Here is a 23,767-nt window from a genome sequence, read left to right on the forward strand (position 1 = left end):
ACTTACAGGGACAGTGAGAGGTTGAGTAGGCAGTCAGCAGAATACAGACCCTTAATGATATGTGATCTGCATGCCTGGTCCTCTCAATTGCATGTGTGTGATCGGGGCCACATCCAGCAATGCTCAAGGGCTGTTCCTGACTCTGTGTAGTGGTCACTCCCAGCAGTGTTTGGGAAGCCATGTGCAGTGCCAGGGGTTGAATTGGAATTGGCACATGCCAGGCAAACACGTTAACCCTTGCCCTGACTCTGATACCTCCCTTGGTTTGTTTGCTGGATTGAAAAAGATAAGAATAATATGGTGACTTTAGAGCTGCTTGCTCTCTTTGGTGAAAATTTTTATTTCTGTGCTGACTTGTTGATAGATGATTTCAAGCGTCCTCTGGGATGGTGTTGCTCTGGGTGTCTGGGGTGACCCACACTTGGCCTGAACAGACTTGAATTTGCCTAGCTTGAGACAGCTTCCTGTGCCATACTGGGTATCTCATGGGTGTGAGATGTGAGTCAAGTTCACTGGCCCTTCCCCTGATGTTCTTAAGTACAGTGGCAAGCCACTTAGAAATAGGAGAGACAGATGTCTGTGATGTCCAGAGGCCTTAAGGGATCCATGAGCTATTAGGTAATGTTGAGTGGTCTAACATATATCGGGAGTCCAAGAAACAAAGAGGAATGGAGGGGAGAGGAAAAACATCTCAAGTAATTATGCTTACCCACAAACAAGCCCCAAAACACCCCCAAAAATGCATCAACATGATGATAACCAAGCCCAGGTGAAAGCAAAGAGGACATGTTACAGAAGGTGGACAAAGTTACTACTTACAAGCTTGTCTGCAGCTTTGTGATATTGTTTTTTTTTAAATTTAATTTAATTTTATTAAATCACCGTGTGGAAGATTACAATGCTTTCGGGCTTAGGGCTCAGTTATACAATGCTGAAACAACCATCCCTTCACCAGTGCCCATATACCACCACCAAAAAAAAAACCCACACAGTACACCTCCCATCCCGCCCACCCACCCCCTACCTTGTAACTGATAAGTTTCATTTTACATTCTGTTTACTTTGGTTTCATTCAATATTTCAACACAAACCTCACTATTGTTGTTAGGAGTACCCCACTAGATTCAGACCTACTGTGAAGACAAATAAGGTCTACTGCGGCCGCACGGTTTTGAATTTCTGTACTTTAACACTAAGTCCAGGGAGATTTCTTCCAGATATTAGATAATTGCAGGCTTGAAAACCCAATCTGTGGTCGTCTTAATATGGCGGCCACCGCGCCCTTCATCCCCAGAGAGAAAGAGGCGAGAGAGAGAAATACCTTTCCCCTCCCGGGCGGGCACGGGGCCGAGGCTTAGTTCTCAGGCTGGAGACATTCTGCGAGGAGTTGCTCACACCGAAAGAGGCTTTGCTGGGTCAGGATTCACGCTTGTACAGCTGCGGAGAGGCCGCACATGCGTGCGGCCCCCGGGATCACATCTCGGCAGTGGGAGGGGCCGGTGCCTCCCACCTTCCCAAGAGCACCCTCGTGTCCTTTTGCTGCAGTTTTTGTCGTAAATCCCATCTGTGGTCGTCTTAATATGGCGGCCACCGCGCCCTTCATCCCCGGAGAGAAAGAGGCGAGAGAGAGAAATACATTTCCCCTCCCGGGCGGGCACGGGGCCGAGGCTTAGTTCTCAGGCTGGAGACATTCTGCGAGGAGTTGCTCACACCGAAAGAGGCTTTGCTGGGTCTGGATTCACGCTTGTACAGCTGCGGAGAACTTTGTGATATTGTTACAGTGATAAACAGGTCAATTTAAAGTTCTATGTTGAGAGAAAACCAGAGATGTCCAAAAAAGCCTTTCTAGATGAGCCAATGCTGAGAGAAATCTCCAATAAGATTTCAAGGAGAAAGGCTAAGTTGTTTAGGCTTTCGGAACATATCAGAGGGGAGTTCTGGTATTCACTCCAAAATTAAGAACACCAGAAAGGGATATGTTTGTAGCAAAGAAAGAAGGCTTTCCCCCTTGAGGAAGTAGTTTTGAAAAAAACTATTTAAAATGTAATTTTAAGGGGTGAGAGCACTAGTACTGTGGGTAGGGCATTTGGCTTGCACACAATTGACCTCAGTTTAATCCCTGGTACCACATGCAGTTCTCTGAGCCCCAACAGGAAGTGATCTCTGAGTGCAGAGGCAGGAGTAAACCCTGAGGTATGCACCCCAACCTCCGATAATAAACTTTAGGGGTCAGAAAAATAGTACAGAAGGTAGGGCACTTGCCTTGCACACCACCAACCAGGGTTTGAATCCTGGCATCCCATATGGTCCCCTGAGCACTTCCAGGAGTAATTCCTGGGTGTAGAGTCAAGAGTAACACCTGAGCACTAATGGGTATGGCCACCCACCCTCTCCCTCCCCCCCCAAAAAAAAGAAAAAATGAAAACACTTTAAAAAGCAAAACTAATTTTATTATTATTATTATTATTATTTAATAGGATGGAAGTACAGGAAGTAAGCCCTACCTTGGCATGATGTTGGAGTGTGATTTAGATTTGTGAGAACCCTAGAAAAAAAACACAAACAACAAGGTAAACTGATAAGGAGGTTAAGGGGCTGGAAAGATAGTGTAAGGAAGGATTAAGGCACTTCCCTTGTATGCAGTAGATCCCATTTTGACTGATGACAGTTTGGTCCCCAGCACTACATATGACCACCACCAAGAGGGATCCCTAAGCACCTCTCAGTGTCCCCTTGTTTCCAAAAATAAAAATAGAGAAGGTTAAGACCTTAAAGAAGGCGAGAAGAAAAAGAAAAAAACCCAAACAGGACAAATAGAAGACGAGATTTAAACCCCATTCTTAGAGACTGAATTGTTTCCCTTAATACCTGTGTGACTAAATTGGAAGCAAGGACCTTTCAGGAGAGAAGATGAATGATCTGGTCACAAAGTAGGGGCTGCCCCAGGTCTGGTGTCCTGATATGGAGGTGCAGGCTCAGAGGCTCAGAGTGGTGAGGAGACAGCATCTGCAGGGCAGATAAAAGGTCACAGAGAACCCAGCCCTTCTGACCTCCAACACTGAGAAACTGCAGTTGTTCAGGCTGCCCAGCCTGTGCTTTGTGATGAAGCCCAAGTAAAGGAGAACAGCAGCCATCTGAACAGTTTAAATGCCTGTGCAGGTCTGGCACTCCAGGTCAAGGGTACAGTTGGCATGTGGAGGTCTAGTGTGCACCATGGAGTGGCAATAGCCCATGTATGTTGTCATGACAAAATGTGCAGGGCCTGTGACAGCTCAGCAGCTCAGAGCACCTACCTTGCAAGCATAGATTGCAAGTTCAATGCCCAGCACTACTGAGTGTGGGGTAGGATCCTGGGAGCTGCTATCTGAGCTTAGCAGTTCTGCTCTCTGTCCATGACCCCTGGCACTGCAAGCCATTTCCAGAAGCTTCAGAACTAGGTGTGAGAACTCACTAACAAAGTGGGTAGAGCTGCAAACCCTCGTGAGCTGTATGAGCACCAAGACCAGGAAGTATGGTCTCTGGCGAGCATGTGTGTGAGCTCTGTAGTGATCCCAGTGAGCACTACAACTGGAATGTGTGAGAGTACCACAACCAAAGTGTGGGACCCCTGGGGAGCATGTGTGCAAGCCCTGCAGTTGAAGGGGCATAGCCCTGAGTGTGTGAGCACAACTGACGAACACTTGGTGAGCACAGAGTCAGGCATGTGTGCAATCTCTGCTCATCTCAACAGTAGCAACAGGGAAGGGGACTTTATATAGGGCCAAGAAAATGGTTGGAGGGCACATACTTTGCATGCAGGAGCCCCAGAGTCAGTTGCCTGCACCATCTGCTCCCCTGAGCATGGCAGGGAGTGGCATTAGAGTACTTCAGTTGTGGTGTGTTACCTTACCTCTAATGAAAAGAACATTTAAACATAAAGATATATGATAAAAGCAAAACATAGAACTTAAAAACACTAATCTTGTGGCTGGAGCGATAGCACAGTGGTTGCGGCGTTTGCCTTGTACGCGGCTGACCCAAGTTCGATTCCCAACATCCCATATGGTCCCCTGAGCACCTGCCAGGAGTAATTCCTGAGTGCAAAGCCAGGAGTAACCCCTGTGCATCGCCAGGTGTGACCCAAAAAGAAAAAAAAAAAGTTAAAAAAAAAAAAACACTAATCTTAAGGGAAAATGCTACATTATTAGCAAGGCATATTTTAAGTACCAGACATTGGGGGATACAGGCAGAGGATCTCTGCTCCCGGGTCCTGTTGAGCCCAGAGTCCAAGATCACAAAGTTGCGCATTACCTGGGTTCCGTGGGACTTCACTCATGCATGAGGGTCGGCCCGAGCATGTGGAAAGCAGCCTGGAGCATGGCAGCGGTTGGGTAGTGGACGTCAGCGGCTGGGGCTGGGTTCCTTGGGGCAGGGAGGGCTCTCACCTGCCCCCCTCTTGGGTGCCCCGAGTGGAAACAGGCTGACGCCGGGTCTGGTAGCATGGTTATGGGGGGCCTCATTTTATGCTCCCTTCCGGGAGAAGCAGCTGTGAGTTCTGGAGGGTGGCCGATGAGGAGATTATCTGGCGCCGGCAGGAGGTGTTTTATGGGTATGACCCCTGGGTTGCTGGAGATTGGGGAAAGCAGGCAGAGGATCTCTGCTCCCGGGTTCTGTTGAGCTCAGAGTCCACGATCACAAAGTTGTGTGTTACCTGGGTTCCGTGGGACTTTGTTCATGCGTGAGGCTTGGCCCGAGCATGTGGAAAGCAGCCTGGAGCATGGCCTCGGTTGGGTAGTGGAGGTCGCTGCCGGAGACCCAAGGGTCACACCCATAAACCACCTCCTGCTGGAGCCAGATAATCTCCTCATCCACCCTCTCCCTCTCTTTCTCTCTCTCTCTCTCTTTCTCTCTCTCTATATATATATTATATATATTATATATATATATATATATATATATATATGCCTCTCAGAGAGCCCAGCAAGCTACCGAATATCCTGTCCACATGGCAGAGCCTGGCAATATCCCTGTGGTGTATTCAATATGCCAAAAACAGTAAAACAGTAACAATAACACGTCTCATTTCCCCTGACCCTGAAAGAGCTTTCAATCGTTAGGAAAGACGAGTGAGGAAAGGCTGCTAAAATCTCAGGGCTTGGACGAACGGAGACGTTACTGGCACCCGCTTGAGTAAATCGATGAACAATGGGATGACAGTGATACAGTGATTTTAGGCACAGAATAGTCACTGTCATCCCATTGCTTACCAATTTGCTCAAGCAAGCACCAGTAACGTCTCCATTGTGAGACTTGTTTGTTACTGTTTTTGGCATGTTGAATATGCCACGGTAGCTTGCCAGGCTCTGCTGTGTGGGTGAGATACTCTCGGTAGCTTGTCAGGCTCTCCGAGAGGGGTGGAGGAATCGAACCTGGGTAGGCCACGTGCAAGGCAAATGCCCTACTGTTGTGCTATTGCTCCAGCCCGCTCACAGAATAGTACCAATAAACATTTAATAGCCTAGAGTGTTAGTTAATTAAGAAAACAACAATTTTGAATGTGTAAGTTTCTAATAACAGCTTCAAAATAAGCAAAAACTGATGAACTTGGAGAGAATTAAGCAAATACACAATTAAAGGGAGGAGATTTCGACATTTCTGTCATTGGCTGAGGACTCAAGGTCTTCAAAGTGAGGTAACTGACCTTTCTAGGACATTTGACCTAATGGTCTTTTCAAATGTTTATAAACGGTATATGGAGGACATGAAACCAGTCTGTTTTGTGGTGGTAGTGGTGGGCATACCTGATGGTACTCAGGGCTTACTCCTGCCTCTGCACTCAGGAATCACTCTTGGTAGGACTCAGGGAACCATATAGGGTTCTGGGGATCAAACCCAGGTCAGCTGTGTGCAAGGCAAGTGCCTTACCCATTGTATTATCTAGATTCAAATCTTTCCCTCCTCCCCCAGATTTTTGTTTGTCTATTTTGGGGCCGGATCCAGCAATGCTCAGGGATTACTCCTGGCTCTGCACTCAGGAGTTATTCCTGGCAGTGCTCGGGGTGCCATATGGAGTGCCAGGGATTAAGTCCAGGTTGGCTGCATGCAAGGCAAGTGCTCTCCTTGCTGGACTATGTCTCCAGCCCCTAATGCTCTGTGTAACGTTCTTAAAACAATGATCTAGCTTCCCACGTTGAGAGTCCTTTTGTGTGTGTGGGGAGGGCACACCTGATCATCCCCACAGAGGGACAGCAGGGAAGGGCATGGAATACTTGGTGCCTGTAGTGGACCTGTGTGAAAAGACCCAGCTATTACTCCTATTACAGGAATAGGAGAAGATATGAAAAAGTTAAATAACCTTTTATTTACTTAAACTGAGCTGAAAACAGAAAATGTACCCAGAAGAAAACTTGAGGCCAAGATGGTATTTGTCATGGATGAATTTAATGAAACATAAAATGAAGGGAATAATAATCCAAACAATTTGCAGAAAATAGCAGAAGGGAGCCCTGTGAAATGTGCTGGTAAGGTCAGCATGAACATCAGCAAACTATAGGCAGATTGGAGTAATGGGGGTGGTGAAAAAGGGCTTCTCAGTGGGAAGGAAATGGCATTTTCAGTACCATGAGAGAGTCAAGCAGAGCATCTGCTTTTGGTCCTGAATGCTCTTCTTTTTTTCTGCTTTTTTTGGGTCATACTTGGCGATGCTCAGAGGTTACTCCTGGCTCTGAACTCAGGAATGAACTTGCAGTGCTCGGGGGAACATATGGAATGCTGGGGATCAAACCCAGATCTGCCGCATGCAAGGCAAATGCCCTACCTGCTGTACTATCACTCCTGCCCCAGTACTGAATGTTCTTGCCTGCCCTTCCCCTGTGGACCTTTCCACAGAGTTCCCCATTCCAGAGTTCCTCATGGGGTCTGTGGATGGCCTGTCAGCCCAGTGTTCTGTTCATTTCTAGAATGTGCTGGAACATTCCTGGCCTGGCTGTGTCATGTGCTGTTCTCCTGCTGGGCCATCCTCCCAGGCAGATTTCAGGCTCTGTGTCAGACTTGCCATCTCCAGGGCACCCCTTTCTGAGAGGGGTGCAGTGTGTCAACTGTAGGGAAGTGAAGGAGGACACCTGGACAGATGCTGCCTCTTTAAGGCGACATCACAAGGCTACGGAAGTGGGGCCTGGAACCCCGAGACCAGAGCTTTATTTCCACCTCCATGGGGCCATAGACCCACACGTGAGCAGTGGCGTGGCCATGGCCGAGGGCAGCGAGCTGATGAACCGGCTCATGAGTGAGAACGCGGACCTCAAGAAGCAGGTGCGGCTGCTGAAGGAGAACCAGATGCTGAAGCGCCTGCTCAGTGAGAGCTGTCAGGACAGCTGTGGCCATGGTAACCGCGACCTGCTCTTCCCCAAGGGGCCCATCTACCCTGAGGAGACCTGCTCGCCTGGGAGCGGAGGTGAGGCAGCCTGGGCAGTAGGTCTACTGGGGCTAGCAGGGGACTACTGGGTACCAAGAGAACCTGCTAGGAGGGGCTCTGGGGCTGCGCTCCAGGCATAGTCAGGCCAAGATGGCACCAACAGGGACGATGGCTCCTTCGTATCCCCTCAGGTCTGAATCCAGTAAGAGTGGGAGGCCCACTCTGTGATTCCTCAGATACAACCCTTCTCCCTCCCAAGTGTACCTGGGCAAGGGTGGCTGGTGATGGGTGTGACAAAGAAACAAGGTCTCCTGGTGAGGGTGAGCAACTGTCCCCTGTCCCCTCGGTGAGGGGTGCCACTCTCATCTTCCATCCCAGAACCATGTCATTCTGGGCTCAGTGCTGTGGTTGCTCAGGCTGGGCTGTTCCTAGAGGGCCCCCCTCAGAGCACACCCCATCTGCCAGAGGCCTCAAGGACCCCACTCAGTATCCCCTTCACTGAAGGGGCCCAGGCAGTCCTGGAACTGTCAGCTGGGTCTTCTCATGCAGGCTCTCTGTCCACTCCTGCCCCCATGTGCAGCCTCCCCCTGCCAGGCACAGGCCTGGAGGGTAATGCCTGCAGCTGTTCCTTGAAGAGCAGGAGTGAGTGGGCTTGGGCCCTGTGGTCCTTAGCGCCTGCTTCCCAGCACACTGTGCAGCTTCTGAGCCATGCTGCAGTGTGGACTCATGCCAGACTGGTAGCCAGAGGGCAAGTCTCCAGGTTGGCCTGGGGCCCTCCCAAGGCAGTGAGTGGGAGTTTTCTTGGGGTGGTCTCTGATCTGGTATTCCCGTGGATATGAGGAGCTTCCCTCAAGGGGGTCATGGTCCGACCTCTGTGGATGCAGGAGCTTCTTATAGGGCGCAGACCATGGTGTGGAGGTCTGGGAGCCACCACAGCACAGCCACTGGGTCAGAGGCCATGAGCAGGACAATGTCAAAATCAGTGTTCTCCAGTGCCCAGCACCCGCTCTGCCTTTGGGCTTCTTCCAGCACAGCCGCACAGATAGCTGTGTTCCTCCCCCTTCACGTGTGTTAGCCAGAGGCGGAGCCCTTTGCACCCCCCGCCCCAAACTCCCCTACAGCCAGCACAGCCCCTGGTGCCACCTATCCTTGGAAACCTCCAGGATAATCTGGGTACATGCCTCTCTGGGAAGCTCTTGGCTCTCTTCCCTCTAACAAACACCTTGCATCCCACTGTTTACACATACATGACTGAAGCAATTGCCTTATGTTTGCAATTTCAGCTCTTTCTCACCCCAAGGTGGTAAGATGGCAGATTCTTTAAATGTTTGTTTTTTGTTTTGAGGGCCACACCTGGCTGCACTCAGGGCTTCCTCCTGGTTCTGCACTCAGAGGTCACTCCAGGCAGCGCTTGAGTTCCTATGGGATACTGGGAAAAAACGAGTCAGCCAAGTACAAGGTACTTGGTGCAAGGTACCCCACCTTCTGTACTATTGCTCTGATCCCAGAGATGGCTGATTTCTGCCCACTCTCCTCAAGACAAGTTTTCTCAGGCATGGAACTACTGGCCCAAGGCTGAGATCTAGTACCTCCTCCTTCCTCACATTCTTCTTTGGTGTCTGAATTTGCATATCCTCCATGACTGGCAGGTGGGAAGTGCCTGGTCATCTCTCCAGCTGCTTCTCACTTTCTCAGAACAAGTCATTTGCTGTCCTTATGATGTGGCTTCTGGCCCATGTCTTTAGTCCCAGACCTGGTTCTATTAGGAAGACTGGGGGGAGAAGACATGCGGCTTGGGACTCCTGCTGTGTTAACTATGTACTTTGTAGTACACTTTGTAGTGACTTCTGTGTTCTGAATCTGCAGCCCTGCTCACAAGCATGTTTGAGCTGAGGGGATGTGCAGAACTTGGTCTTCACTCTTCAGACTTTGTCTTTGTTCCTTTATTCTCTCAGGCATCTGGGGTGGGGGGACACAGGCTGGGTCTGGGCAAGAGCCCGCTATCCTTATTCTGAAGAACATAGCACATCGGTGGAGGTGCTACTGGTTTCTCTCCATGATGGCCTTGAGCCTATGTAGATGGGCTCAGACCTATGGGTTCCCCTAGTCTCCCCTTATGGACCATCATACCAGGCCTTAGCCAGCACCTTTCAAAGTGCCTAGAGTCTAGAATGTCTGTTCTGAGAGACCAGCCTTATTGTGGGACACAGGAAGGATGACTGTGCACTGCCCAACCCCCACTGCCTGCAGCCCTTTGCAGAGACTATTTCTGATCTTGAAACCCCCCTCTCAGGCATCCTGCCCCCTTAGGTCCTCACAGAGCCGCTTAGAGACAGTTCCCAGCAGGCTGCTTTTGACTATGCAGTTCTCTTCCTTTCTATACTGAGCTGTGTCTCCCTGGCCATTCTTATGCCACTCTCCTCATTGCCAATTCTAGTCTTTTGTGCTTTAGTTTCTATAAAGTCACTTTCCACTGTCTTGCTAGCTTCTAGGCTTTCTCACAGGCCAATTTTAGGTTATTTCTGGTGCCATTTTGTTATTTTCTTTTCTTTTTTTTTTTTTTTTTGGCTTTTTGGGTCAAACCCGGCGATGCAGGGTTACTCCTGGCTCATGCACTCAGGAATTAACTCCTGGCAGTGCTCAGGGAACCACATGGAATGTTGGGAATTGAATCCGGGTCAGCCACGTGCAAGGCAAGCACCTGTGCTATTGCTCCAGCCCCTGTTATTTTCTTTTTAAAATATATATATATATATTTATTATTGAATAACCATGAGCTGCAGTTACAAAAATTTCATGTTTGAGTTTCAGTCATACAATGATCCAACACCCATCCCTCCACCAATGTCCCCAATATCCCTCCCCATTTTGTTATTTTCTAACTTTGGCCTTCTGTAAGAGTTTCTCTCATATTTTGAGTCACATATTTGTTTAATTTTTTGTGATTAAAATGCATGTGGGTTACTGATTTCACTTAAATATAGGTTTGGGTTTTTTTTTTTTTTGCTTTGCTTTTTTTGGGGGGTCACACTTGGCGAATGCACAGGGGTTACTCCTGACTCTGCACTCAGGAACCACTCCTGGCGGTGCTCAGGGGACCATATGGGATGCTGGGAATTGAACCCGGGATGGCCACGTGCAAGGCAAACGCCCTACCCGCTGGCTGTTCTATAGCTCCAGCCCCAGGTTTGGGTTTTTTTTTTTTAATTGAGTCCCCATGAAATACACAGTTACAAAGCTGTTCATGACCAGGTTTCAGTCATACAATGATCCAACATCCATCCCTCCACCAGTATTCATTTCCTACCACCAGTTTCCCTCCCATTTTAAACATGATTAGGTTTTTAAATTTATTATTATTATTATTATTATTATTATTATTTTGCTTTTTGGATCACACCCAGTGGTGGTCAGGAACCCCTGACTCCTGGCTCGGCACTCAGGAATTACTCCTGGTGGTGCTTGGGGGACCATATGAGATGCTGGGATTGAATGCTATACTATCACTCTGTACTATTTAAAACCATAAATATAGTTTTAAATGATGTCTTAGTATAGAGTGTTATTTTCTGATTTTTCAATGATTCCCCATCTTCATTTATTTTTCATTTTCTTATTTTTCTGTGGTTTACAAAGTTATTCATAGTTGAATTTTAGACAATGTTTTAGCACTAATATATACCCACATTTTAGGCTTTACTGAGTATTAACAGATGGAACCATATTGGGGCTGGCAAATAAGTAACAGAAGAAAATTACTAATAGAAATCACTAATAGAAGCTAAAAGCAAAACCAAAAACACCGGCTACTATCCTGACACTGGGCAAGCGATGCTGGGGAGAGGTGGGGTATGCCTGCCTGCCTGCCTGCACTCAGCCCCAGGCAGGTGTTTTGCTCAGAGACGCATCTTCTCTCAGACTGAGGTGTTTTGATCCCTCTGCCTTGGTGAACTTTGGAAAGGAGCCCCTCTGTTGACAACATCTGGCAAGAGGGCTGAATTGGAAGTTCAGCTGGGGGGGTGCTGACAGGACTGACCCCCAGGCATGAGGGCAGCGAGACACAGGCCTGGGACTGTTCTTTGGAACCGTGTTTTCTGGGTAATGCCACTGCTGAGGCTTCTGAAAAGGCTCTGATCATTTTCTTAATGTGGCTCTTAGGAAACCTTATTTTTCAAATACATATAAGCTTATTCCTAAGAGGAAAAAGGCATGACTTGGAGTAGGAGAGGATTTCACCAACCACAGGCGAATCGGCGAGTTGAAAGGAACACATTTAAATGAGCTGATTATGAGCACTATAAGATGACCCGAGGCATTCTGTCACAGCTGACAGAATAAAAAAAAGATTGTGCTAGGGATTTTCCCCCTATTTGGGGGCCACACTTGGCAGTGCTCAGTGCTCAGGGGTCACTTGCAGTGGTGCTCCAGGGACCACAGGATGCTGGAGATTGACTCAGGCTCCCGCATGTAGAGTCAGAGATCAACCCATTGTGCATTCTCCCTAGTGCAGTGGACTGAGTTCATTTAAAATTCTGTACACTGTTTTAAAGGTCTTTTCAACTAAACCCAGCAAAGCACAGCCCTGCTAGCTCAGGGTGGGGTACCCGCTGTGTGGGCAAGGCTGCAAGTCTCCTCGAGCATCCACACCCAGGCGAAGTGTCATGCTCAGGTAACAGTCACACAGCCAAGCATGGCAGACACCTGGTGAGCTCCATTACCAAGTGGATCCTGACACCAGTACCCCAACAAGAGGTGAGCCAAGGAAAGAGAGTTCAGACCCTTGTCATGTCCTGTGTCACCTGGGATTTGGGCAGAACTCGGTGTGGACTTCACAGGGGCTGCATGCACAAAGCATGGAGGTTGTGATGAGAACCTCAGTGGGCTTCTGTGGGCAACTGTCAGATTGTCAGAGAATGGAAAGAAGGTGTTGGTGGCAGAAGGAACTTCAGCGAGCTCAGTGTGTAAGCCTTGCTTGTACAGGGACCTGTGGACAGCCCAGGGATTGATGGAAAGAATGCTATGTGTGTGTGTATGCACATGTGCTTCTGCACATCTTAGCAAGTATAGGTTCATTTGCGCATGTCCATGGGTTTCTGTGCATGTGTGTGGTATGTGCACGTATGTATAAGGATATGAGGTTTGTGTGTATATACTCATTTATGGACCTGTAACTGTGTCAGGAAACCCTTGGGTCAGCCCTGTAGCTGCCAAATGATTCAGGGTAGATACAGCTCTAAAAAAGGCAATACTGGGCCAGGGATTTGGTTTAGAACTAGAGCACCTGTCTTGTTTGTATGAGGACCAAGGTTTGATCCCCAGCACTGTAAAAAAATTAAGCAAAATCTTAACCAAGAATGCTGCAAAGAAGATGTGGTTAGAATGATCCCTTTATGTAGAATGCCAGAAGCAGAAGAGTCTCCACTGCACTCACTAGGCAGGAAGTGCACATGGGAATGATCACCTCCTGTGCCCATAATCCCAGGGAGCAGGACATGCAGGCAGGCTCTAGAGCACTATCTCCGGCCTTTCCTCCTGCCCCAGTTCCAGATTTCGGGAGGTTCTCCAGTGCTGTGGACGCGCCCTCTCAGATGCAGACAGCCTCCCTGGAGGACCTGCTGTGCTCCCATGCGCCCCTCTCCAGTGAGGATGACTCCTCTCCTGGCTGTGCCACTGCCTCCCCAGCCACCTTCAAGTCTTTCCTCAGCTCCACAGAGCTGCACACGGTCCGGGGCACTGACAGGAAGCTCTCTCAGCTCCTGGGCCCCCTGCAAGACCCACTGGTAGATAAGAGTCTGTTGGAGTCCCGGCCCAAGAAGGTGTGCTTCTCAGAGAACAGCCTGCCCTCAGGGGACAGGACCCGCAGGAGTTTCTACCTGAATGGTAAGGGGGTTCTGGGACTGCAGGGTGGCTGGGGATATGAAGCTGAGTGAGTTGCTGTAGCCACGCAGCAAAGGAGGTGGTGGCAGGGCTGGGGATCTGGTTGTATAGGCTCAGATCTTTTACCTTTTTAATAATTAGCAAATCCATTACCTCCCTATCTGGCAGATTTTTATAACTGTCATCTAAGAAGAGACCACTTTAGTGCTTTTATGTCCAATCAAGGAAATTTTGGTTGACTCAAGGTCATAAATAGTCTGTGTACTGATTCAGATGTTTCCCAGCTCTGGGTCTCACTAGTATGAGATCTGGGTTGCATTACTTCCTGCTTTAAAAAAAATCATCCTTTGGGCTGGAGTGATAGCAGAGCAGGTAGGGCGTTTTTCTTGCACGCGGCCGACCTGGGTTTGATTCCCAGCATCCCATATGGTCCCCTGAGCACCACCAGGGCTAATTCCTGAGTACAGAGCCAGGAGTAACCCCTGTGCATCGCCAGGTGTGACCCAAAAAGCAAAAAAAAAAAAAAAAAAAAAAAAATCATCCTTTTTTTTAAAGTCTAATAATCTAATAAGATCATTTTGTGGGTTTTTTGTTGTTGTTGTTTTTTTACTTTTTGGGTCATATCTGGCAATGCTCAGGGGTTACTCCTGGCTCTGCACTCAGGAATCACTCCTGGCGGTACTCAGGGGACCATATGGGATGCTGGGAATTGAACCCTGGTCGGCCGCATGCAAGGCAAATGCCCTACCCATTGTGCTATCAATCCAGCCCCAATTTTGTAGTTTTTTTAAAGTAATTACAGGTCAGAAATAGTCATAACAAGACTCAATTCTATCAAGTAGTGAGGATGAGCCTGATTAGATCAGGTTTAAGAGAGAATGGCATGTACAGATTCAGTGAGTCCCTATTAAGATACCTATGGCATTTTTCAAAGAAATAGATCAGACACTCCTAAAATTTATATGAAACAATACCTCCTTCACCCCCACCTTCCACCGAATACCTAAAGCAATCCGTGGGAAAAAGAAGATGAGAGGTATCACCTTCCCCAACTTGAAATTGTACTACAAAGTGGTAGTAATTAAAACAGCATGGTATTGGGATAAAGACAGATCTTCAGATCAATGGAATAAAGTTGACTATCCTGACACAGACCCTCAGGTATATTATCATTTGATAAAGGAGTGAGAAATATGAAGTGAAGCAAAGAAAGCCTCTTCAACAAGCAATGCTGGGAAAATTGGGTGACTATATGCAAAAAAAAAAAAATCAGACCTTTTTCTAATGCCATGCAGAAAAGTTGAATCAAAATGAATTAAAGACTTCAGTATCAGACCTGAATCCATAAGGTACATGCAGGACAACATAGGCAGAAACCTCCATGACATTGAAGCTAAAGGATCTTCAAAGATGAAAAACCATTGACAAAGCAAGTGGAAGCGACGACAAATGGGACTTCATTAAACTAAGAAGTTTATGTACCTCAAAGGAAACGGTGACCAAGATACAAAAACAGCCCACAGAATGAGAAAAGTTATTGACCCAACACCTATCTGAAAAGGGGTTAATATGAAATATATTTAAGTTACTGGTAGAACTTTAACGGCATAAAAATGGGGAAAAAGGTGAACAGAAACTTTCTCTAAGAAGAGATACAAATGACCAAAAGGCGCATTAAAAAATGCTCTACATCACTAATTAGGGAGATGCAAATCAAAACAATGATATATCATCTCACACCACAGAGATCGACACACATCCAAAAGAGCAAGAACAACCAGGGCTGGTGTAAACTTAGGGGAAGGGACTCTCATTCATTGTTGGTGGGATTGCTGACTGGTCCATCCTTTTTTGAAAACAATATGGACATTCCTCAAAAAGGGGCCCAAAAACACAATGCAGAAAAAGCCGTATGTACTTCTATGTTTGTTTCAGCACTATTCACAATAGCCAGAATCTGGAAGCAACCTGAGTGCTCGAGAACAGATGACTTGATTAAAAAAAAAAACTATGGTGCATCCACACAGTGGAATATTATGCAGCTGTTAGGAAAAATGAAGTCATCAACTTTAAACAAATTTAAACAAATACATGGATGGACATGGAGAGTATCATGCTGAGTAAAATGAGTCATAGGGAGAGAGACAAAGATAGACTGATTGCACTCATTTGTGGGACATAAGAAAAAATAGTATGAGACTAATAGCCAAAGACAGTAGAAACAAGGGCCAGGAAGACTGGTCCATGGTTGGAAGTTTGCCACAAGTGGAGGGTGAGAGAGGGCAATTAGGACAGAGAATGGACCACTATTCTCTGATAGTTGAAAATGATCACATTCTGGGCAGAAATGAGTGCTGAAAGGAGGTAAAGTGATGTACATGATAATCTTTCAGTAACAGTGTTGCAAAACACTGCCTAAAAGGGGCGGGTGGGTGGAGGGAGGGAGGGAGGGAGGGAGGGAAGGGAGAGATAGAGAGAGAGAAAGAGAGAGGGAGGGAGGGAAGGAGGGAGGGAGGGAGGGAGAGGGGTGTCTGCTATAGAGGTAAGCTGGGCGGGAAGGAAACTGGGGAGATTGGTGGTGGGAAATGTACACTGGGTGAAAGAACACATGATAATTTATTTAATATTGCTTGTTATAACCAAAAGGCTAAAACAATTATCAAAAATACATCAGTAAAAGAACATCTGTGAAAATTATTCTATCTCCCCAAGGGGTTTTGTTTTAGGATTTACTAAGCTGTTCATCACTAGTTGTGCCTCCTGTGTTATTGATTCTGTTTGCTCAGTTTAGTTGGCATCGGTTACCTTTCCTTCTAATTTGATGTGTTCCTGCTGAAATTTCAGTGCTGTGAAATATGAAGGGGTCATGTGGTCGCGGGTCCAGAAACTTCGGGATCTGTAGAACTGAGATGAGTCTGCAGAGATTCTTAGTACAGCAGTGGGCTATGGGTGCAGCTGCTGGGGCTTCAGCAGGGCGGGGACTTTGTCCACCTCCCTCCAAGGGCACCCCAGAGTTTTCAACCGAGAGACTACTGTATGCATGAATTTTAGCTGCTTGACTTGTATCTCCTCAGAGATTTACTACATGAATCTGAAGATCTGGGCTGGTTTGTGAGACAACATGGTAACGGCTGTGGAAGACAGGTTTGTCTGTCAGGGCTTTTGGAAGTACGGAGGAGTGGGGGAAGCTGCCCAACCCCACTCAGAGAAGATCCTAGAATTCTCAACCCAACACCAGAGTAACAGGACTGAGCTCTCTCAATGCTTTTCAAAACTCAGTTCAACAAGTATGTACTACTGTTCAGGGTTCTTCCTGTTTCTCTGTGTCTATATATTCCAGTTAAACGGCTGTCATGAATGACTTACGTTCTTCAACTTTGTCCTCTTTTCTCAAAATTGCTCTGGTCAGTGTAGCTCCTTTGCATTTTCCTATTAGTGTGGAATCAGTGTACCCCTTTGTACTAAGATATATGCTATGATTTTGACTGGGATTGAAGTTCTGCATATCAGTTAAAGAAATGACACTGAATCTTTGAATCCACAAACACCTAAACATCTTTCTATTCAGTCTATAACCTTTTCTCTGAGCAACTTTCTGTGTGCAGGTCTTGTACATTGTTCCTGAATTTTTCTCTCAATTTTAGTAGTCTTGCTGTATTATAAATTTAATACTAATTTGCTGTATTAGTATTTTTTAAAATCAACATTGATCTCTGATTGTTTAGAGCAAACAGTAACAATTGATTCTGTATGGGAGCAGGAGTGATAATACAGTGGGTAGGGCATTTGCCTTGCATGCGGCTGACCTGGGTTTGATGCCCAGCATCCTTTATGGTCTCCCAACCACTGCCAGAAGTGGTTCCTCAAATCAGAGCCAGGAATAACCCCTGAGCATCACCGGGTACGACCTAAAAAGCCAAAAAAAAAAAAAAAACCAGGGCTGGAGCGATAGCACAGCGGGTAGGGCATTTGCCTTGCACGCGGCCAACCCGGGTTCGAATCCCAGCATCCCATATGGTCCCCTGAGCACCGCCAGGGGTGATTCCTGAGTGCATGAGCCAGGAGTGACCCCTGTGCATCTCCGGGTGTGACCCAAAAAGCAAAAAAAAAAAACCCCACCAAACTATCGATTCTATATGTTGAACCCTGTGGTGGTTAACTGATTTGATGAGACCTCAAATATTCTGGGTATTTCTGAGTGGGTAATTTTAGACAATTTAATTTTTAAATCACTAGAATAAAGCAGGTGTCTGTTCTCAACTCTGGAGGGAGAGAATCCCTCCTGCCTGGCATACCAGCCTTGCAATTCAACAGAGGTGCCAGGTCTCAGACCTTTGTCCCTTGACTGAAACTACCTCATTGGTTTTCATGGGTTTCAGACCATTGAACTCAAATGGGAACTTTGTCCTTGGCCTTCTAAACCTCAAACTACTGACTTTCTCTGCAGATCCCTGGCTTGTCAGTCTCCAAGAGTGTGCAAGCCAAGCCCTATCACACATTCACAACTACACCCTTATACATACACACACATACCCCACATACTCATGCAAATAATACACATTCACACAATACCTGTACCAAAAGATACACCTGTATATATGTATACACAATGCACACACTTACACCCAACACATACCACACATGTGTAGCACCACACCACATATACCCACACCCACACACCTGTGCATATGCACATATCCAACACACATGCACCAATATACATACCACCACACACACTAATCACACACCCATACTCACACACCTGTATATATATATGTGTGTACATATATATCCTGCACACATTCACATACTGCACACAGACCACCCCATCTACCATACACTCACACAAATAACACACACACCACACACATATCCATCACCCACACTACACACCTGTGTATACACACACTGCACATACTCACATACTGCACAGACCACCACACCCCACACACTCACTTTTTTGTATTGTTGGAACTAGTTTGCTATTTTTGTGTGTGTATGCATGCATATGTTTTTGTGCCACACCCATCCACTACCCACACCACACACCTGTATATGCACACACAGTCATACCCACCACATACCCACCACATAATGCACAAATAATACACACTCATACAAATAACATTCACATATACCACATACATACCACACAGTGTATACATACATGCACACTCACACTTAACACATGAATAACACATACACACAATACACATACTCACACCACATATCTGTGCACACACATACCACAATACTCATACCCACCACACACACTCACACATATAATACACATATCCACGCCTATGCCATACATTTATGCACACTGATATAATATACATCCTATTGGTTCTGGTTCTCTTTTCTCTGGAGAACCCTGACAAATACACATTGTTTCTGCAGCCTCACTAGTAACTGGTTTTTGTATCTTGGAAAAACTTCCTTAAGATGGTCAGACCATTTGCAGACAAGCATATTCTTTCACATCTAACCAGTATACTCTGTATTTCTTTTCTGGTCTTACTGATTTGACTGAACCTCAGAACCACATGGAGTAGAAAGGTGACAGTGGCCTCTCTTCTAATCTCCCAGCCGAGGGAAGCCTAAATGCAACAGTAGGAAGTCTGATGTTTGTGAAGACTTTTGTAGGTGCTCTTCACCAGGGTATTTCCTGTAGTTCTTAGTTTGCTTCATAACCATGAAGAGAGGCTGGGTTTTATTACACGCTTTTTTTAGCATCATTGGAGATGAGAAATCAGTCTATCTGCCATTGTCATCTGTGAAACTCTGATCACTGAATTGTAATTAGCCACTTTCCTGAGACAAATCCCACTTGGTCCTGATATGTTCTTTTTTGTATTGTTGGATTAAATTTGCTATTTTTGTGTGTATGCATGTGTGTTTATTTTTGTACCACACCTGGATTTACTCCTGGACCTGTGCTCAGGAATCATTCCTGGCAGGGCTCAGGGGACTCAATGTATGTCAGGGATGGAATCAAGTCAGCTGAATACAAGACAAGCCCCTTCCCCCTGTACCCTGTACCGGTGCCTTCCAGAGGGAGGATTAAAAAAAATATTTTGGGAATTATGTAGTTTCAACTGTTAATGGTAAGGTCTCATGCATGAAAATTTCTGGCACTGCTCCCGCCACCAGAATTCACTTCTCCCCACCTTTGTCCTATAACCCCCTTCTCTGAACCTGGATTATTTTTCCCTTTCTCTGTTTGATTCCAGATCCATCATTTTATTGAGCTTTTATTTTGAAGAATATGGTTTAGGGTTGGTTTTTCTTTTTTTAGTGGGGGTCCTGGATCTTTGGAAGCCTAGGTTAGACTGGAGATGATTTCTAGGTGTTGGAGAGATGATTAGTCCATGGTAAAATGCTTGTTTTGCATGTGGTTAGCCCTGAAATTAAAATGCTTGTTTTGGGGCTGGAGAGATAGCACAGCGGGTAGGGCGTTTGCCTTGCCCGCGGCCGACCCGGGTTCAAATCCCAGCATCCCATATGGTCCCCTGAGCACAGCCAGGGGTAATTCCTGAGTGCAGAGCCAGGAGTAACCCCTGTGCATCGCCAGGTGTGACCCAAAAAGCCAAAAAAAAAAAAAAAAAAAAAAAAAAAAATGCTTGTTTTGCATGTGGTTAGCCCAGCACCACACATGGTCCCCAGGCACCGCTAGGGGTCACTTGTGAGCACAGATCCAGGAATAATGCCTGAGCACCACTGGGTGTGGTCCACCCCTCTCCCCACAAAGGATTTCTAGGACATCTTAGGTGTAGGTTGTTTCTCCTAACTTGTGCCTTCAGAGGGGCTGGGTAGGGCAAAGGGCGGATTCCTGGTGAGAGAAATGTATTTCTATAGAAGGGGTTTATGTGTTCCCTCCCTGAGCCTCATCTGCCCGAATAGCTTTGTGCATAATCTGTCCTCAACCCTCGCTCCTGGGTGCTCAGGACACTGAAAAGTACAAAGCATTGTGGAAAGAAATGCAGCCCTAAATAAGTGAGAAAATGCCTCCTGCTCATGGACTTGAAGATTGATGTTGTTAACAGTACTTTTCATAAAGCTTCATAAATTTAATCAGTTTCCATCAGAATCCCAGTTTGCTTCTTTGTACACACCAACAAGACAGAGATGCAAGGGACCTGGGAGACAATAGCCTTGCAAAAGGAGAGCAAGACTGGAGGTGGAAGCTCATTTCCAAACAGAGCTCAGTGTGAAGCGTCAAGAGTCAGCGACTACTTGCCTTGCACATGGCCAACCCTGGCTTGGTCTCCAGCACCACATGGTCACTGAGCACTGCCAGGAGTGACCTCTAAGTGACCATGAGTAACTTCTGAGCATCACAGGCTGTGGCATAACTGAGGCAGAAGGAGGGGCAATCATCAGCTATGTCTGCAGCAAGGATGCTCAACAGAGCAAGAGGATTGAGTGGAGAAATAAGAATCTCCTATCAGTGAGACCAGTGTCTTCACAAACCAGGTAATCCCACCCCTGGGTGCTCTGGAAGGATGGGGAGCAGTAGGAGCTATGGATAGAACTGGGAGACTTTCTGTTTGTTCACTTTAAGAAGGTAGAGTTCCAAGGGCCGCTGAGTGGTTTGTTTCTGAAAAGGGGGTGATCACGAACCAAATAAACTTGGGAGCCTCTGGATTAGAGGAAAAGAGAAGGCTGGTGGGGGGGCTAGAGGACCACAAAGTGGGGGCCACGAGTGTTGGCCAGTGCCACGTGTGGAATGCCGGGAGATGTGGTACTTTAGTGAGATCACCTCTCGGCACTTGGCGGGGAATAGGTGGATAGCCACATGTGGGAGAATGAAGCTGGACTTCCCTGCACTTTGAAAGTGAAGAGAGAAAGCCATACAACTCTGGGAAGAAAACACAGAGCTACCTCTTATGACCTTGGATTTGGCAACAGATTCTTAGATGCAACACTCAAAGTCCAGATATCAAAAATAAAACATTTTTGTTTTAAAGGAACACATGGATAGGAAGCAAAATGTTATTCCACAGAATAGGAAGAAAGGATTGTAATCATATGGTCCCCCTTGTTCATCAGTCATGATCCCTGAGCACAGAACAAGGAATAAGCACTGAGCACTACTGGGTATGGTCAAAATCCAAAACAAAGAGACAGAGAAAACACAGAGAATTGTGGCCATGTGTACAGAATAGGCAGAATGCTTAAACCCAATCGGCCAATCAAAAGAGACAGTGCTTTGATCACCAGTGGGCAGCACCCGTGAGAGCCCAGGGTGCCGGATGCCATCAGTTGTCAGAACTGAAGCGAAGCTGTATCTTCACAGGGTGGGGTCACCCCAGTGACCCTCAGCCCTAGTGCCCCTCCCAGGCCTCAGGCAGACCCAGACTACAAGTCCCAGGGCTGCACACACAGCTCCACGCTAGGCCTGACCCACGGGAGCCCTGCACAGCCTGGCCAGGTACAAGGTACAACTGTGCAGGTGGGCTGTGGGTGCAAGCAGGCACAGGCTGGCTGGGAAACAGTCTTGAGGGATGCCCTGGGGAGAAAAGGGGCTCGGGGGCATGGCCTGCTAACAAGAGTACTGCTGGCAAGGCATCCAAGATTGGACATCCTCAGCCACCATGTGGGGTGGGTGGGCACAGGCAGTGTCTGCGGGTCCCAGCACGCCGATCTCCAGGGCCCCACTCTGCCCGCCAGCCCCCTCATCTGGTCTCCTGTGGGACGGAGGGTTTTGGAATACGGCTGGTCCTGGGGTCCAGCAGGCCTGGTGACAATGGGGGTCCTGGCAACTCTCAGGGGCCTGGGCCTGCTTCCTGCCATGCTCAGGCTTGGCAGTGCTGGGGGCCATATGGTGCCAGGTTGGAACCCGGGGCCTCATGCCCCATGCCTGCTCCAGCCCTGTGCCTCTTCCTAGATTTGGGCACTTTTTGAATCAGCCTTTGCCCTCGATGGGGCCTGGGAGCCCCAGCTCACTGTTGCCCCAAAATGCCCTAGAGATCCAGGGCTTTTCAGGCACCGAGAAGGATGGGCGCATCGTGGGAGAGATCGCCTTCCAGCTGGACCGGCGCATCCTGGCCTACGTCTTCCCGGGGGTGACCCGGCTCTACGGCTTCACCGTGTCCAACATTCCTGAGAAGATCAGGCAGGTGTGTCTGCTCAGGGCGGGGCCCCAGCCTCTCCCCATGAGCTCCCACCCCTCCTTCAGGCACCTTCTGACCCCTGCTCCCGGTCCCTCACTGCCAGGCCCCCAATACCCTGCTAGGCCTGGACCATGCCCTTCTTTTGTGGCTGGGCTGAGCAGCCTCGTGGGGCCTGGTGGGATGGCTGGATCTGGGCCAGGCTGGGCACAGTGCCCCCCCAGCTGCACTCAGGTGTCCCGGGTGCCTGCAGACATCCATCAAGTCCCTGGATGGCACGGTGGATGAGAAGAAGCTGCGTGAGCTCACGCACCGCTACCTGACCCTGACGGCACGCCTGGAGAAGCTGGGCTACAACCGCGACGTGCACCCAGTGTTCAGCGAGTTCCTCATCAACACCTACGGCATCCTGAAGCAGCGCCCGGACCTGCGCGCCAACCCTCTGCATAGCAGCCCAGCGGCCCTGCGCAGGCTGGTCATCGATGTGGTGCCGCCCAAGTTCCTTGGCGACTCGCTGCTCCTGCTCAACTGCCTGTGCGAGCTCTCCAAGGAGGACAGCAAGCCGCTCTTCGCCTGGTGAGCCCACCGGCCCTTCCGCAATAAACGTGTTTTTCAAATGGGGGCCCAAGCCTGCATCCCCTCGGCAGGGCAGGGGTCCGCCAGGTGCCTGGGGCCGCAGGTCGAGCGGGGCTCTGGGAGCGGAGCAGCGGGCAGAGCCCCCTGCACACCGCCACCTCGTGGCAGCTGTCACACTCTATTAAAATCATCTGTTTACCTGTGTGCCTTACCTTTGGCTCTTTGAGGGTAGAGGCTGCCTGGGGCACTACTGGGGGCTACAGGGCTACAGGGGGGCATGAGCACTGGGACCGCAACTCCAGGCCCAGGTCCTGGCACCCCTCGTCTCAAGTCCAGTTTCTCCAGGGAAGGGACCACAGGGTGGCCCCAGCAGGGAGCATGAGGCGAAGATTGTGCGCAAGTCCCTGCAGGTGCCTCAGAGACAGAACTCTTCACTCTGGGTGTTTCCAAGTTGCTCCTGAGAACCAGCTGGGCCTCGCTGGGTCCCCAGCTGGGGCCCAGCACTGACCCATTACCAGCTTCCTGGGAGCTGAGAGGACCTTATCTCAAAGCTGCAGGCAAGGCCTGTCTGTGCCTGCGGCTCCCTAGGACTGTTCCCAGGTAGGGGTCCCTGGTCACTTCTCTGCAGCTGCATTCCTGTCACTCTACCATTAGAATCCCTCCATACTGCTTGGGTTGGGCAGGACTCTGGTAACGCCCTTGAAGGGGGTCCGGGAAAAAGCCAGAAACAAGACAGGAGCCACTGTCCACCACGGCAGGAGTCCAGGAGATCTGGGCATGTCCTGGTCAACCCACCCTGCCATGGGGT

The 23,767-nt window shown here is 48.2% G+C and overlaps 1 protein-coding gene across 1 annotated transcript; it reads left to right on the forward strand.

Annotated features, from left to right (window-relative positions):
* The first annotated feature begins 7,227 nt into the window (after positions 1-7,227).
* On the forward strand, positions 7,228-22,963 carry SPATC1L (spermatogenesis and centriole associated 1 like). The gene is made up of 4 exons (XM_004602312.2): positions 7,228-7,432; positions 12,935-13,273; positions 22,241-22,392; positions 22,637-22,963. Exons 1-4 carry the CDS (start codon positions 7,228-7,230, stop codon positions 22,961-22,963), a joined length of 1,023 nt encoding a protein of 340 aa, XP_004602369.1.
* Positions 22,964-23,767: the final 804 nt, after the last annotated feature.

The sequence above is a fragment of the Sorex araneus genome, chromosome 2 (assembly GCF_027595985.1).
Source record: "Sorex araneus isolate mSorAra2 chromosome 2, mSorAra2.pri, whole genome shotgun sequence".
Taxonomy (NCBI): Eukaryota; Metazoa; Chordata; class Mammalia; order Eulipotyphla; family Soricidae; genus Sorex; species Sorex araneus.

Excerpts from the sequence above, each read along its gene's own strand:
- SPATC1L (XM_004602312.2), top strand. The coding sequence starts at position 7,228 with ATGGCCGAGGGCAGCGAGCTGATGAACCGGCTCATGAGTGAGAACGCG. Across the intron at positions 13,274-22,240 it reads CAGGAGTTTCTACCTGAATG|AGATCCAGGGCTTTTCAGGC; the intron begins GTAAGGGGGTTC and ends AAAATGCCCTAG. Across the intron at positions 22,393-22,636 it reads TTCCTGAGAAGATCAGGCAG|ACATCCATCAAGTCCCTGGA; the intron begins GTGTGTCTGCTC and ends GGGTGCCTGCAG.